Genomic DNA, 14532 nt, shown 5'->3' with positions numbered 1-14532 from the left:
AAAAATTTTGTCCATATATGTGTGCTAAATCTGAACAATTTTATGGTTTTTAGGTTTTTAATTTATTTATTTTTATGAAGGGATTAACCAAAGAACATTTGTCACTTTTAGAATTTTATTATCATTGGGGTTTAATACACTATTTTAACTTTGTTTGAATTTTAGAATTTTAATATTGCTTAGGAGAAAATAAACAAATAAAGATATATTTTCCTTGTGTCCTTGTTCGCTTAAAATAAACAGTCAGACAGCTGAGAAGGGTGTGTGGCTGAAATGGAATGGTCAACCTTAGCGTTTGGATTTTCGGTCTGATGCATTTGTTTCCTTTTTCTTTTTTTTTATTGTTGACACTATTTACAGATGGCCCACATTCCCCACCCCCCACACCCTACTGCCACTTATTCCTCACACTAAATACAAAGAGCACTTAGGATTTACTCTAGATGAAAAACACTATTAAAAACAGGTAAATTATGAGCATTTTACTTAGAAAGTTTATTTCTTTTCAAGAGAAATATTTCCAGATTCCCAGGACAAAGTTTCATATGTAGTTCTAAAACTCTGTGTAGTTTTTACACGTCTAGAGAAAGAGAAGTAATTTACTCTAAAATTCATGTCTTTTCCTCTCACTTAAGACACGATAGAAAATAGGAGTGCCTGCTTTCTATTTATAGCAGAAACAAAGGCATTTTTTTAACATAGGTAATTAAGGGCTACCGGCTATTAAATTCCTCATAATATTCCATTTGTGTGCGTGACACTGAGTACTCCAAGTTGAAATCCCCAGGCATTTAATTTGGCTGAACTTTGGTGTTCCTTCCACTCATTCAATCAGAACTCAGATGTTTAATAGTTTTAGAATAATAAATTAAAAGATGTACCCATTAAAAACTAAAATCTTTGCATATGCTAATTATTCCATCTTTATTGCATAATTTGCTCATTTCTTTTTACTGCTTTTGAAATCCTGTGTGTTCAGTAGGCATTATTTTGGATGTCATATTACTAAGGACCTGTGTTGTATCCACACACATAGAGATCTCAGCATGGGGGGAAAAGAACACAATATTTCCCAAGATGTTAAAACCTTCAAATAAAAGCATTCTGCAGTGAAAGGAGTAAAGGCAGTACCTATACCTATTCTTTAATTTTAATATTTTATTGCCAATAATGGTTGCATTTATACTATAAAGCCATGTTTATCTTTCTATATTAAACAATTAAATAACAGAGTAAATTAGTCAATTAAAGGCTATGGACAAATGCAGTAAAATGTCTTTATAGATAGATCAGGAATAAGCTTATTAAGTAAATTCCAGTTCTTTTCCAAAAATTAAAATGGGAAAAATAATTTTAATTAACATATTTTGCCATGTATAACACACACTATTTTGCCCAAATATTTGAGGGAAAAATAAGGATGCTCATTATATATGGGTATAGTGATTACAGAATTGCATCGAAATTCCAGTTACAAATAGACTTGGGGCATTTAGAGTTTCTTCCCTCCCGGCACAAGTTCTGATCCTTCTCTTGTCACCATTGGGGAAGGAAACATCTATCATAAAGCAAAGTAACGAAGGCAGAATTTAAAAAGTCCAGTTGTAGAGGGACTTTAAGCAACTTGTTTCTCTATAAGCTGCATAAATCATTTCTGTGAGATAGAGCTCTTTATCTGCAAGTTGATTCCCAGCTCTGTTCAAATTAATAAGCTGCTACCGGGCATTTTCTGTTGCACACTGCATTATGCACCGAAGAGAATGAGAACCTCTCCCCCCAAAACATGGACCAGGGCTCCACCTTCTACTACAGTAGCCTCTAGAGACATCAGTTAACATGCAAAGAAGTTAAAAATGTAATTCCTTACACACACTAACCCCAGTTAAGTGCTTAATATTAGATGTGGCGATTGGATGGTACTGGATTATAGGAAAGTAAAGCATATCTGACTTTGTACAGCGTGATGACGTATAGCAACAACATCTGTATGCAGTACAGTGAACTGAAAAGAAAATGATAAATTTTACTTGGAGTGGGTGTCGCTTATTCTGATTTGGACCTATACATAGAATATAGGGGTAGATATATCTACTTTCCTAGTTTCAACAAAGTGTCTGAGTGTGAAAAAAAAATTCTAGACAGTCTGCTTGAAGATGATAGTAAAAACCACTGGACTCCAGCAGTTTTAATTGGATGAAGATACAGAGTAAGCAGAGAAGAGGACCTAGTACATTAGTGACAGCAACCTGTAAGATTTAATCAAAGAATCGGGGACTAAAGCAGACAGAATTAGGAGGTGAACTGGGGAAGAGAGTTATCTGAGAAGCCAAGCTAAAGTGTTAGGATGGAAAAGCCCAATGAAGTCAAATGGAATTAAAATAAAGATATATGAACATTTCATAAAAAATGGCAATTAGGAGATTATAATTGACATTTATAAGGGCAATCTCTGTGACATGCCAGGGGCAAGAATAGTGGAAATGGTTGAAGAGTAGATAGAATTGGAAGGGTTGAGAGAGCTAGCATTGTATTCCTTAATGACTCTGAGAAAAGGAAGGAGAGATGGGGCAGAACCAGAAAACTAATTTTTTTTTACTAATAGAAGTAATATTTGCTCATTGAAGATAGTGTAAAAAACTCAGCAATATTCAAAACGTAGATGCAATGTAACTTTAAATCCCACTATTCGTATATGTTCTTTGATTTTAGAAACACTATGTATTTTGTCATAGTAGAGATAAAGATATTTATACAATTTTGTATTTTGTTTTTTCAGTTAACATTAGTATTGTCTTCCATTAAAATTTTCTTATATACTTATAACTTGCAATGGAGGCAAAATATTGCAATTTAAAGGTGAATAATCCCATAATTTCACAATCTATTTGCTTATGTTTTATTTTAATTTAGGGTATTTTATTCTATGTTGTATTTCAATATTTTAAATAAGATGAAAGTGAGTCTCTTTGTACATACATTTCATATTTGTATTATTTTATTTTCATACCCTTTCATATTTATTTTATTATTAAAATTCTAAAAATATATTTAAAATATTAATAGTTATTTTGCCAGATTACTGTGTATAATTACCAAAATTTTTTTTATAAACTTGCTATGACATAATTTTACAAGTAGTAATGAGAAATATTCATTTCTCAAAACATCACCATTATTGGGTAATATTATTTTGAAATTATTATTTGATAATCTCTTAAAATAAGAAACAGCTCATTATTGTTTGAATTTTTATATTAGTGAGATAAACTAAAATAGATGCATTTAATAGATGTTTGAATTTTGTGTTTTGTGAACTGTCTGTTTGTAGTCTCTTCACATTTGCATATATTGGGCAGCTTATTGTTTTTCTTAATAATCTATAGATCTTTACATATTATGATATTCAATAATTTATCATATTTATTATAGACTTTTTCAAGTTTCTATTTTTGTTTAGTTTTATTTATGACAATATATTAAAAAGTTTTCATTTTTAATAGCCAAATAATTGGTCATTTCTTTTCTTATGGCATTTAACCTCATAGAGAATGGAGAAATAAGAAGGATAAGAGGCATTTATGCATGATTATAACCTGCAAGAAAAATACAGGTAAACACAGGGGTAATGTCATTAGGAAAATATGAGATGACTTGGGTGCAAAGATGGGCTGAGAACCTGAGAGCAATATGACCAGTGATCTGGATAAAGGAGTTCTGTTCTTCGAAGACAGGAGGAAGTTTAAAACTGTAGTTACAGCCCTGGCTAGTGTCTTTCAGTGGACTGAGTGCTGGCCTGCAAACTGAAGTGCTGCCAGTTTGATTCCCAGTCAGGGCACAAGCCTGGGTTTCTGGCCAGGTTCCCAGTTAGGGGTGTGCAAGAGGCAACCGATTGATGTATCTCTTGCACATCGATGTTTCTCTCTCTCTCTTTCTCCCTCCCTTCCCTTCTCTCTAAAAGTAAATAAATAAATTAATTAATTTAAAAAATGGATTATTAAAAATGAGGATAGTTACAGATATAGGTGACAATTCAAAAGTGGGGTTTAAATATTGGTTGATATGAAACACACAGGACATTGCCTAGAAAGAAGAAAAAAGCTATGATTTAGATTATAGACAATTTCACCATTAACTGGGTATGATATATGCCAAAGAACAAGCTCCTTGAACATATAATTAAAAATAAGCTCAAAAATGATTATCATCTTCTCCTGTAGCAACAATTATCCTTCAAAATTCTCTAGTGGTGATAGAGCCATATTTATTTCCACTTATCAATTGCCATTTTATTCCTTTAGGCATTATATTCTGGAATTCTAGCACTTTTGTGTTATCTCATTAGAAAATGCATGTCTACTTATTCTCTAAAAAGAAACAAAGAGAGAAAGTAAATTTAAATTCATGATAGTCATAACTTTAAATATGCATTTTATTCCCAGGCAGCCAAAATACCAGTTAGGTTAGAAATATTTTGTCCTAAATTCAAAATGGATCATTTATTGATATATTTAAAAATGTTATGGTTTATGACCATAATATTAAAGCTCTGTTTATACTCAGATTAATATATTTATAATATAACTATTTTTAGTATCCATCTTGTAAAGAGACAAAATTTAAAAGTGAAAATTATAGTAATTCTCATCTCTTATGCTTTCTGCTAAAAGAGAGGAGAAATGTTTGCATAGGAATTGTGGCAGCTCTGATGCTGTGTGATTTACATCAGTAATTTTCAACCCTTTTATCTCCTGGCGCACATAAATTAATTGCTAAAATTCTGGGTCACACCAAAACATATATATATTTTGCTGGTCTGACAAAAAATAGGTATAGTGTTTATTAGTTTACCAAAATAATAGTAATTGGCTACACTTTTTGCTCCAAAGTGACTTAAAATAATGTGCCCTTACTTGTGTGCAAGAATTTCTGGTACTGAGAAGTAACCAATCAGATGTAATCTGATTATTCAATGTTACCAATAAGATGCAACTTTATTAGGTATAGGACCTATGTACAGGGTGGGACAAAAGTAGGTTCACAGTTATTCATATGGCAATAACACAATAACTAACAAATAGAAATACAAGAATAAACTGTGTTTCATGTACTAACAACTGCAAACATACTTTTGCCCTACCCTGTACTTATAGTTCAAGACAGGGCATTCACATTGAACAGCTATTGTTGTGTTGGCTATTGTCAATTTTTAAGCGTGACAATCTAAGGGAAAAGAGGTCAATACTCCCGACTGAATAGTCAGGTGTTGCATGTTTTAAAAATTCTTGTGTGCCCTGGCCTGGTTTCTCAGTTGGTTGGAGCATCATCCTGTACCAGGGGTGTCCAACCTGTGGCCCACGGGCTGCATGCATCCCAGGATGGCTATGGATGCAGGCTGATGAAAAATCGTAAATTTACTTAAAATATTATGGGGATTTTTGTAGTTATGTGTTGCAATGTATTTAACATGTGACCCAAGACAACTCTTCTTTCTCCAGTGTGGCCCAGGGACACCAAAAGGTCGGACGCCACTGCTTACACTAAAAGGTTGAGGGTTTAATTCCAGGTCAGGGCACATACCTAATTCGTGGTGCATAGGGAAGGCAACCAATTGACGGTTCTCTTTCACATTGATGTTTGCCTCTCTCTCCCTCTCTCTCTCTCTCCTTTCTCTCTCTCTCTCTCTTTCTCCCCACTTCCTCTTTTTCTCTCTATAAGCAATAAAAAAAGTCCTTAGCTAAGGATTAAAAAAACAATTCTTATGGCACACCAGCTGAAAATTGCAGGTTTAGACTATCAGTCACATTTCCCAGAGGTATGTGTTTTAAGAATGATCAAATTAGATGTATAGATATTAAATATTAAAGATTTAAAATCATATATACTTACTTCATTTGTTTAACGATAGTACTTTTTCCAGATTCTCCTGCTCCTGCAAAAGGAAAATGGTAGTGTTATCAACTGATACGCACCAAATTCACATAGGTATTAAAGCTGTGGCATTGCTATCTCATGGGTAAATCTTTAACAGACAGCTCTCCTATAAAAGAAGGAGAATAGTTTTTCTGTCAAGTCTTGAAAGGTATTAGGTGTTTACTTTCCAGGGTAGCAGAAGAAATTAAAAGTCCAACCTCATCAGGCATGGGTTGGACTTAAAGTAGAGTATATATTCTGAAGCAAGAATTACATGCCAACAGAAAAAAATCCTGTTATTGTATTTGAACATATTTTGCAAAGGTTGTATCTCCTGGATTTGTATCCCTAAGGGAATGGTCCAAACTTTATAGTTTCTAGATAACTCTCATTCTCCCAGGATGCTTCTGCATATATCCTATAGTATTAAACAGCAACAATAAACCACATACAAAATCTAAGCAATAACTTTTTATTTCCAGAATTATTCAAAACCTATTCCGATTGAAGTCGGGACTCTTGTTTCCATCATCATATTTGTGTTGCTACACAGGCATTTTCTATTCTGTTTAAACAAAGGAAAGTTGCTAATTACAGTAAGGAAACCTAAAGAGCCTATAAAGCAGTTATATTTTAAACAGTAAGATAAACGCAATGGGACTCAAGAGGTTTTGCATAAGGATGTTTAAAATTATTAACTGTGTGAGGATGGCTGGCATATGAAAAGATACTAATACTGAATATTACTCCTGAGAGTGAAAATAATGAGAGAATTTGATTAAAAATGATTACAATATGTAGGGTATAGAGTATAAAAACAAACTTGTTAGTTTTTATTTATTTGTGAGTCCTAGACATGTGAGAGATGGGGTGTGGAGGCGCCAATTCAGACAACTTCTTTAAGTTTGAAAGTTCTGGTTTTATAGAAAGGAGAAAAGCAGGGAGTCAACGAGAGTTGGTGAAGTCTTAAAACACAAATTTGTTTATAGTATTTTTAGATAGAATTTCCAATGGACCTCTAAAATATTGAGAATAACTCAGTATTTTGCAACTGATACAAAATCATGTGTCTTAGAATGTGTCCTCAGGCTACAATTATCAATAAAAATATGATATTAAAATGTATTGACCAAGGGCCTAATCTAAAATGCTAATGAGTAAATTTTTAGTCATCTCATACTAATGTCTGTATTTTTTAGAGAAGCGAAAGCTTGATATGTTACTGGAAGTTTCAAAAATTGAGTCACAGGACATTTTTAAAGTCCCAGTTGGCCAGTTGATATTGGACAGATTTCAAAAAAGCACAATTAACACAATTTAAAAATATCCTAGGAAAAATTCAAATTCAGAAAAGCTGATAGACATAGAAATATATCACATGCCAGCACAGTGGTCAACAGCCTTGTTTTACCAAACTGGGTATGACTTTACGTTTGCAAAACTGACATGAATTACATCCAAATTTTATCAGCATATATATTGAATCAGAGGACTCTGACTGCCCTATTTAAGTTTTTGAAATTTAAAAAAAAATTTTAATTAAATTATTGGGGTGACATTGGTTAATAAGATTATATAGGTTTCAAAAGTACAATTGTATGGTACTCATCTGTATTTTGCATTATACCCACCACCCAAAGTCAAATCTTCCCCACCTGTTTCTCAGTGTGTCTTCCTTTTCCTACTCCATGTTTTTCCTGAACTTCTTTTATTCTACAAACTTACAAAGTATTCACATATCATTTTTAATTTTTTTCTGTGTGTCTTCCATCACTACATGGAAAATTCCACCAAGTCTTTGTTGTTTATTTTCACCGATGCATCTAAGGGGCCTAGAAGAGCATCTAATGGTAGAATCTCAATGAAAGAAATGAAATTTTTAAATTCATACTTAAAAAGTAACATTTTGCCCTCTGTATTACATACCATTTTTCACATTGAAAGGTTTCTTCCTTATTTGCAGTTTTTTTTAAGCTGTGATGAATGCTATAACTACACTTCAACGGTACTTCATAGCAAATTTGTTTTGTCTCCAGCATATCTAAATGTGTCTAGCTTCTGCAGTTATCTAAAATAGATGTTTGCTATATATAACATTAAAGAAATCAGATTGGCAAAGGTATGGGAAATAATGTTTCATTACCTGGTGCTGATATACAGATCCTTCCTCTTGAGCAAACCTCTAGCATTCTTGTCTTTATGATTTTTTGCTAGTGTGGTCTGTACCACACATTATGCAATTTGACAACAAAATTGATTAATACAAAATCAACCACATTCTGTTAAATTAATTACATTTTAAATTACAATTAAATTAATTACATTACATATCACATTTTGTTAACCTGATCAAACAGGAACTGACAGATCGGGCATAACCATCTCACTTCATAGAGGTCCCTATGTCCAAGACAGAAACATTTCAGAATAAAATAAAAACCACATTATACTATCACCTTGCCAGTTCTCATAAGAGAAGTGGCTGCATTCTTTTACATGGCTGAGCATTACTTGTTTGTGAGAGTGGCAAGAACAAATCAACGAGCTTTGTACAATATCTTGGTTTGTTGGCTTTAGATAATTCGCTATTTTGCTCCAAGCTGTGCATCCCTTTGAAAGAAGAATTATTACATAAGATTATAAAACTGTCCTTTAAACTCTTTAACAATAGATGTTGATATTAGAAATTGTAGCATCACCCTATGCAGGTGACATATTTAAAGAATATCTTCTCCTCATATAATCTTCAATTTTGCCATATAAAAAATTGCAGAGTTGTAGGCACATGGGAGGAAAACCCATGAGCCCAATAAAAACTCCAGTACTTGTCCATGCTGGTGCATTTGATATTGTATTTTCTTCTATCAGAGTGCAAATATTAAGAAAAAAACTTTAGAGTAACTCTGAGACTGAGAAAGAATATCTTATTTCTGACTATCAAATACATTTTCTTAAATGTTATAATACCTATGATTTCTAAGTGAAGGGAAAGTAATTTAGATCATTTGTATTTAAATAAATTATCTACCTTGAGAATAAGAAAGAACCATTTGTAAAATGACTTTCCAGAGTTGTACTAGCATGTGTGTCATGGACAAACACAGGATCGATTAAGAAACACTATGAATACATTAAAAAATTCTAAATAGTTTCCCTGGCTGGTGTTGCTCAGTGCATTGAGTGCTGGTCTGTGAATCAAAGGGTCACCGGTTCAATTCCCAGTCAGGGCCCATGCCTGGGTTGCAGGCCAGGTCCCCAGTAGGGGGCATGTGAGAGGCAACTGCACATTGATGTTTCTCTCCTTCCCTTCCTTTCTCTCTAAAAATAAATAAATAAAATCTTTAAAAAATTTCTAAATGATCACAACCAAAATTTATTATATTCATTCTGTATGACTGACTAATCAGATTTTATCATAATTTGTTGTGGAGCGAAATGACTTTTTGACTGTGTCAGAGAATTAAGGTACATTTAGAATGATTTTCTATACTTCATAAATATGATCTGTTGGTAATCGTACCGATGACACCTGACAAGATTCCAAAAGTATTTCTGAGGCTAGGTGGCATATTATTATAGAAGGATTCTTTATAATTTAGCTGGTCATTCATGGTGCATCTCAGGTCAGCAGAATAAATAAGCATTTTTTTAATTGTTGTGCAATTACAGTTGTCCTCCTTTTCCCCCATGACTCTCGCCTGCTTACCTGCCCCCTTACCCACCTTCCACTTTCAATCCTCCCATCCCCTGCCCTGTTGTCTTTGTCCATGGGTCCTTTATACATATTCTTTGACTTGACCCTTTTAAATAGCTTATAGATTTCTTGTGAAACTATATATAGAACATTAATATTTCCATTGGAAGTATTTACAAAAGGTATCTGAATTATTCCTTGTTTTTTTGGCAGCGACTTCTTTGTCTAACATAACAAAATTCCTGAAGAAAAGCCAGTTTCTCCAAGATCTCATTTATTATTTGGAACTCTATTGCAAAACTTTTCAGAAACAAATTATTGAGTCCCATTCTCACAATGATTCTAGGTCTTAGTTCACAGTAACCCTCCCATTTTTGTAATATTAGATCATGTTACAGTGCCAAACATAGCTACGAAAACAGCACATTCACATAGGCTGAGGACATCCTGAAAAAAACTCTTCCTTCCAAACCATAGTCATCACTAAAATTATACTCTGGGTCAAGGGGTACAATAGGCTTTTAACAAAATATGCATATATTTCTTTAATTAGATTTTTAATTAATTAAATATTTAAATTTATACTTAATTCATACTTTAATACTCATAAATTATTTTATTCTTAGTTAGAATAAATTAGGAACTTTGTGCCGCATTCTATTTGCAAATGTCAAAACAATTTTAAAGCCTCATGATATCTACACCTGTAACTGAACTTCAACGGAACACACTCAAGGCTTGAATGCTCATTTGATACAACTTGGTAAAAGAGGAAAAATGAGAATAAACACATTGACTTCTTATTGTCATGCATAAAACATGTTGTAGGCAGTTTTAAAATCACTAATGGCACAGTAGAAAGAAACCTTAGAAATCAGCTAGCTGTGTGCATGCCTTCATTCTAGCGTGAGAAAAGCGAGTCCAGCAGAGATCGATCGATACTCATCCAAAATCCCAGATCTAATTTAAGGAGAAGAGATTAAGTCTCCTAACTTCTATACTACTGCGTCAATATTGCTTTATTTTAACTATGCACTACTAATGTCAAATCAAAATGACTGAGACACGTAAGGTATTTTAAAGTCCCTTACTTTAAATCAACATGAAAGCAGTGCCCCTTCACAGATACTGCCGTGCAGCGTCTGTCGCCTGCTTGTGGACTGTCGCACTTGAGATCCATAAGGTAGCCTTTTTTGAATCAATTTACTTTTTTTCTACTCCCTCTCATGGAGCAATGACAAAAGTATCTGTCTCTGCAATATGACAAATATTCTAAGCTGAAGGTAGAAAACCACTCATATTTTTGAATTAAATAAATATGAACTTGCACTCATTTCTGACATAGGCTGGGTGCTTTGATCATATTTAATCTGAGTCAGTATCTTTTTTAATAAAAGGATTATTAATATCTGCCTCTTAGAATTTGGGAAGATTAAATTACAGATATATGATACCTAGAACATACTCAAACATATAGTGAGCTTTCAACATTTTCCTGTATTTGAAGCAAGCTCCCTTTACTAAGATACATTTGAGTATAAAATGTTCCATTCTTTTAACCCTTCCTTCTAGCACATGAATTTTATGCCCTTACCCTCTGTAACGCACTCCGTGCAAAAGCCAATGTTCCTTTGAAACACTAGCACTGAAATTTTGCTGTCGGTACCAGGAGACTCACCAACAGCACTGATATTCTGATGTAGTACAACAGGGATAGAGCCTAGTTCTGCCTTGCTCATGGTACTTGTATTTAAATGTTGGGTTGGCCAAAAAGTCCATTCAGTTTTTTCCATAAACTAAAAGACACATTTTTCATTTTTCACCAATAACTTTATTGATTGAGATATTTTGAGTATGTTGGCTATCTCTTGCTATTGGCTTTAGTGGGTCAAGGCCAAGGGTGCTGCTAAACATCTTCTAATACATAAGACAGCCCCCCAGCAAAGAATTTTTTGGCTAAAATGTTAATAGTACCGAGAAAATTCACAAAACACTTTTGACACGTTTGATCAGTCACAGTACCTTCTCCACAAACTGCAAAATCTTTTTTTCTTTTTTGCATTTCAGTTGTGTTTCTACCTTTCTTGAAATAATAAAGCATACTAAGTTAATGACAAGTATGCACTGCTAGAGCCATCCCATGGAAAAAACTAGGGAACTTTTTGGCCAATCCAAGAGAACACTTTTACCCTGACTGCGGTGACTCGGTTCGTTGGGCATCATCCCACAAAGCACAATGTTGCCAGTTTGATTCCTCGTCAAGGCACAGGCCTGGCTTCTAGGTTTGGTCCCTGGTGGGGATGTGTTGAGGGCATGTACAAGAGGTAACTGATCTACATCTCCCTCTCTCTCTTTCTCTCTCCCTCCCCCTCTCTCAAAAAAATAAATAAGTAAAATCTTCAAAAATAAATAAATCAATAAATAAATCACTTTTTTTAATCGGGATCATGAGTAGTTTGCCTTCTTTATCCGTTTATTTGTAATTTAATCACATTGTTTATGAAACTCTCATATTGAGTTTGTAGCAGTTAAATTTTTCTAATTTGTTTTTCACATTACCTCTTAGCAAACAGATTCTTCCACATAATGTATGTGCATAATTGATTTTGAATCCCGATTAAAGATATCAATTAAACTCTACTTTGATCATTTGAGACAAATATTTCTGCTTGTTAAGATCACTTGGAATTTTGCCCTTGTCTGTCACTACATCCTTTCTTCCAAACTCCGAATCTTACTCAAGTGTGAAATGCTGTCTTATCCACTTTCACTCAACTCTTTGAAAAAGCGTTGAAAAGGAAAAGGTCAAGGGCAGGAAACTATGTAATTCCCATTAATCATCATAAGTCCTCGTTCACTATCGGTAGTCAACTATGTTAAATGTTTCCCATTAAGTATGATGGCTGCTGAAGGTTTTTGTACATGCTGTTTATCTGGTTAAGGAAATTGCCTTCTCTTTCTAGTTTGATGAGAGTTTTTAACGGAAATGAATAAAAGAAGTTTACCCATTGTGTGTGTGCTTGTGTGTTTGCATACCCTTTTATAATAATATCTTTAATTTGATAATGTGGTGAATGATATTAAGTAGTGTTATAATAATACTTCAACCAGGCACTCTTAGCATAACTTCCCATACCACCACTTTTTAAAAAATATTTTATTATGGAAGAAAAGGGTGTTCTATGCAAAGTAACCTCACAGGGTGATCTAATAATTAATTCCTACCTGGGCATGTCATGGTGGGTAGTTGTGCCCTAGTCATATACCTTCTTTAGTAAAAGGTTCACCTTTGTCTTATGCAAGATCTGTCCATTGTTTCAGTACATTGTTTTACATTAACACACCTTTGAAATGTGGAACCACCCTCAAGAGAGCACGTAAGCTGCTTAACTGTCCTGTGATCCAATGCACACCTTGCTTTTTCCCACCTTCATGTACCCTTCCTTACATTTCCTCCTTTATCTCAAACGCATAAAATAAACTACAAAAGTTATTCTCAGGAGCATTTGAAATCTTGCTTTCTGGCAACTGCCATCAGTTTTGCCTCAAATAAACTTCAATATACTCTCCAACAGTCTGTATCTGATGATTAAAGTCAATAAAAATATTTTAGCAAAAATACGCTATACCATTGTTTTGTTCAGTGTATCCCATGAGGAAGATTATGATGTCAGATATATTTGTGGGAAAGAATGTTGTGGCTAAATACTACCTTTTTTTTTTTTTGTAATGAAGTTTTATTTGAATACTTCCAATTTTATACTTGTTTTAAAAATATCTGACAATACAGAGGTGGGCAAAGTAGATTTATGGTTTTGCATACTCGTAACTGTAAACCTACATTTGCCTTACCCTGTATTTAAATCAGTATTTAAGCATTCTTGGGATTTAAAGCATCTTTGTAAAATGTTATCTTTCTTATCTTATTAGTGTATCTTTTAGGCTAAAACAGAAACTAAAATATAGAAGTACGTCATTTTTCCTACATAGACCTATTTTAGATAGGAACAGATCACAGATAGATGACGGACAGACACATAGATGATAGCTATTTGTAAAAGTGTTCATTAATTGTTGGAGGAGTCACACACACAGGTTTTTGTATAAGTTAATGCCTCCAAAAAAAAAGGCCTTGGTTAATTACATGGTTATCCTATGCACACTGGATATCCGGGAGAGGGACAACACGTAACTGAGTATATCGAATCTGTAGCTCTCATTCCAGTTACCCCTTCTAACTTCCAGATCCATATATATTCATCTACTGAATAGATATCTTTTTAAAATTTTTGTTATTCAATTACAGTTGTCTGCATTTTCTCCCCATCCCTCTACCCTATCCCAGCCAAACCCACCTCCCTTCCCCACCTCTATCCTCCCCCTTGATTTTGTCCATGTGTCCCCCATAGTAGCTCCTGTAAACCCCTCTCCCCACTATCCCCTCCCTACTCCCCTCTGTCTATTGTTACATTGTTCTTAATTTCAATGTCTCTGGTTATATTTTGTTTGCTTTTTTATTTTGCTGATTATGTTCCAGTTAAAGGTGAGATCATATGGTATTTGTCCCTCACCGCCTGGCTTATTTCACTTAGCATAATGCTCTCCATTTCCTATCTTTACTTGATTGTTCTACACACCTCACAAATTTTAATATCCCGAATTATTATTACTTCTTTTATTTTTTCCACAACCTAAACTTTGTCCTGTATTTCACATAGTGATGAATAAAATAATAACCACACCCAATTCTTCCCTTAATTATTTCTCTCACTTTCGGTCAGCCAAGAAATTCTGCTCATTTTGTTTCTTAATATCCTTCAAATCTTACTTCCAAACTTGCAATTTTGGTCAAAATTCACAATCTCATCAAGTATTTTGTTAGTAATAACAATTTCCTAATTAGCTTACCTACCTCAGTCATCCCCATA

The 14532-nt window shown here is 33.8% G+C and overlaps 1 protein-coding gene across 1 annotated transcript in view; it reads right to left on the bottom strand.

The window, feature by feature from the left end:
- Nucleotides 1-14532, bottom strand: part of GNAT3 (G protein subunit alpha transducin 3) — a 49138-nt gene that overhangs the window by 28314 nt on the left and 6292 nt on the right. The window contains exon 2 of the mRNA XM_024557535.3: nucleotides 5887-5929. Within this exon, the coding sequence (XP_024413303.2) occupies nucleotides 5887-5929 (43 nt within the window). The remainder of the gene's footprint in view (nucleotides 1-5886; nucleotides 5930-14532) is intronic.

Source organism: Desmodus rotundus, chromosome 6, assembly GCF_022682495.2.
Source record: "Desmodus rotundus isolate HL8 chromosome 6, HLdesRot8A.1, whole genome shotgun sequence".
Taxonomy (NCBI): domain Eukaryota; kingdom Metazoa; phylum Chordata; class Mammalia; order Chiroptera; family Phyllostomidae; genus Desmodus; species Desmodus rotundus.
Note: the sequence above shows the minus strand (reverse complement) of the source record. Positions and strands in the feature narration are given on the sequence as shown.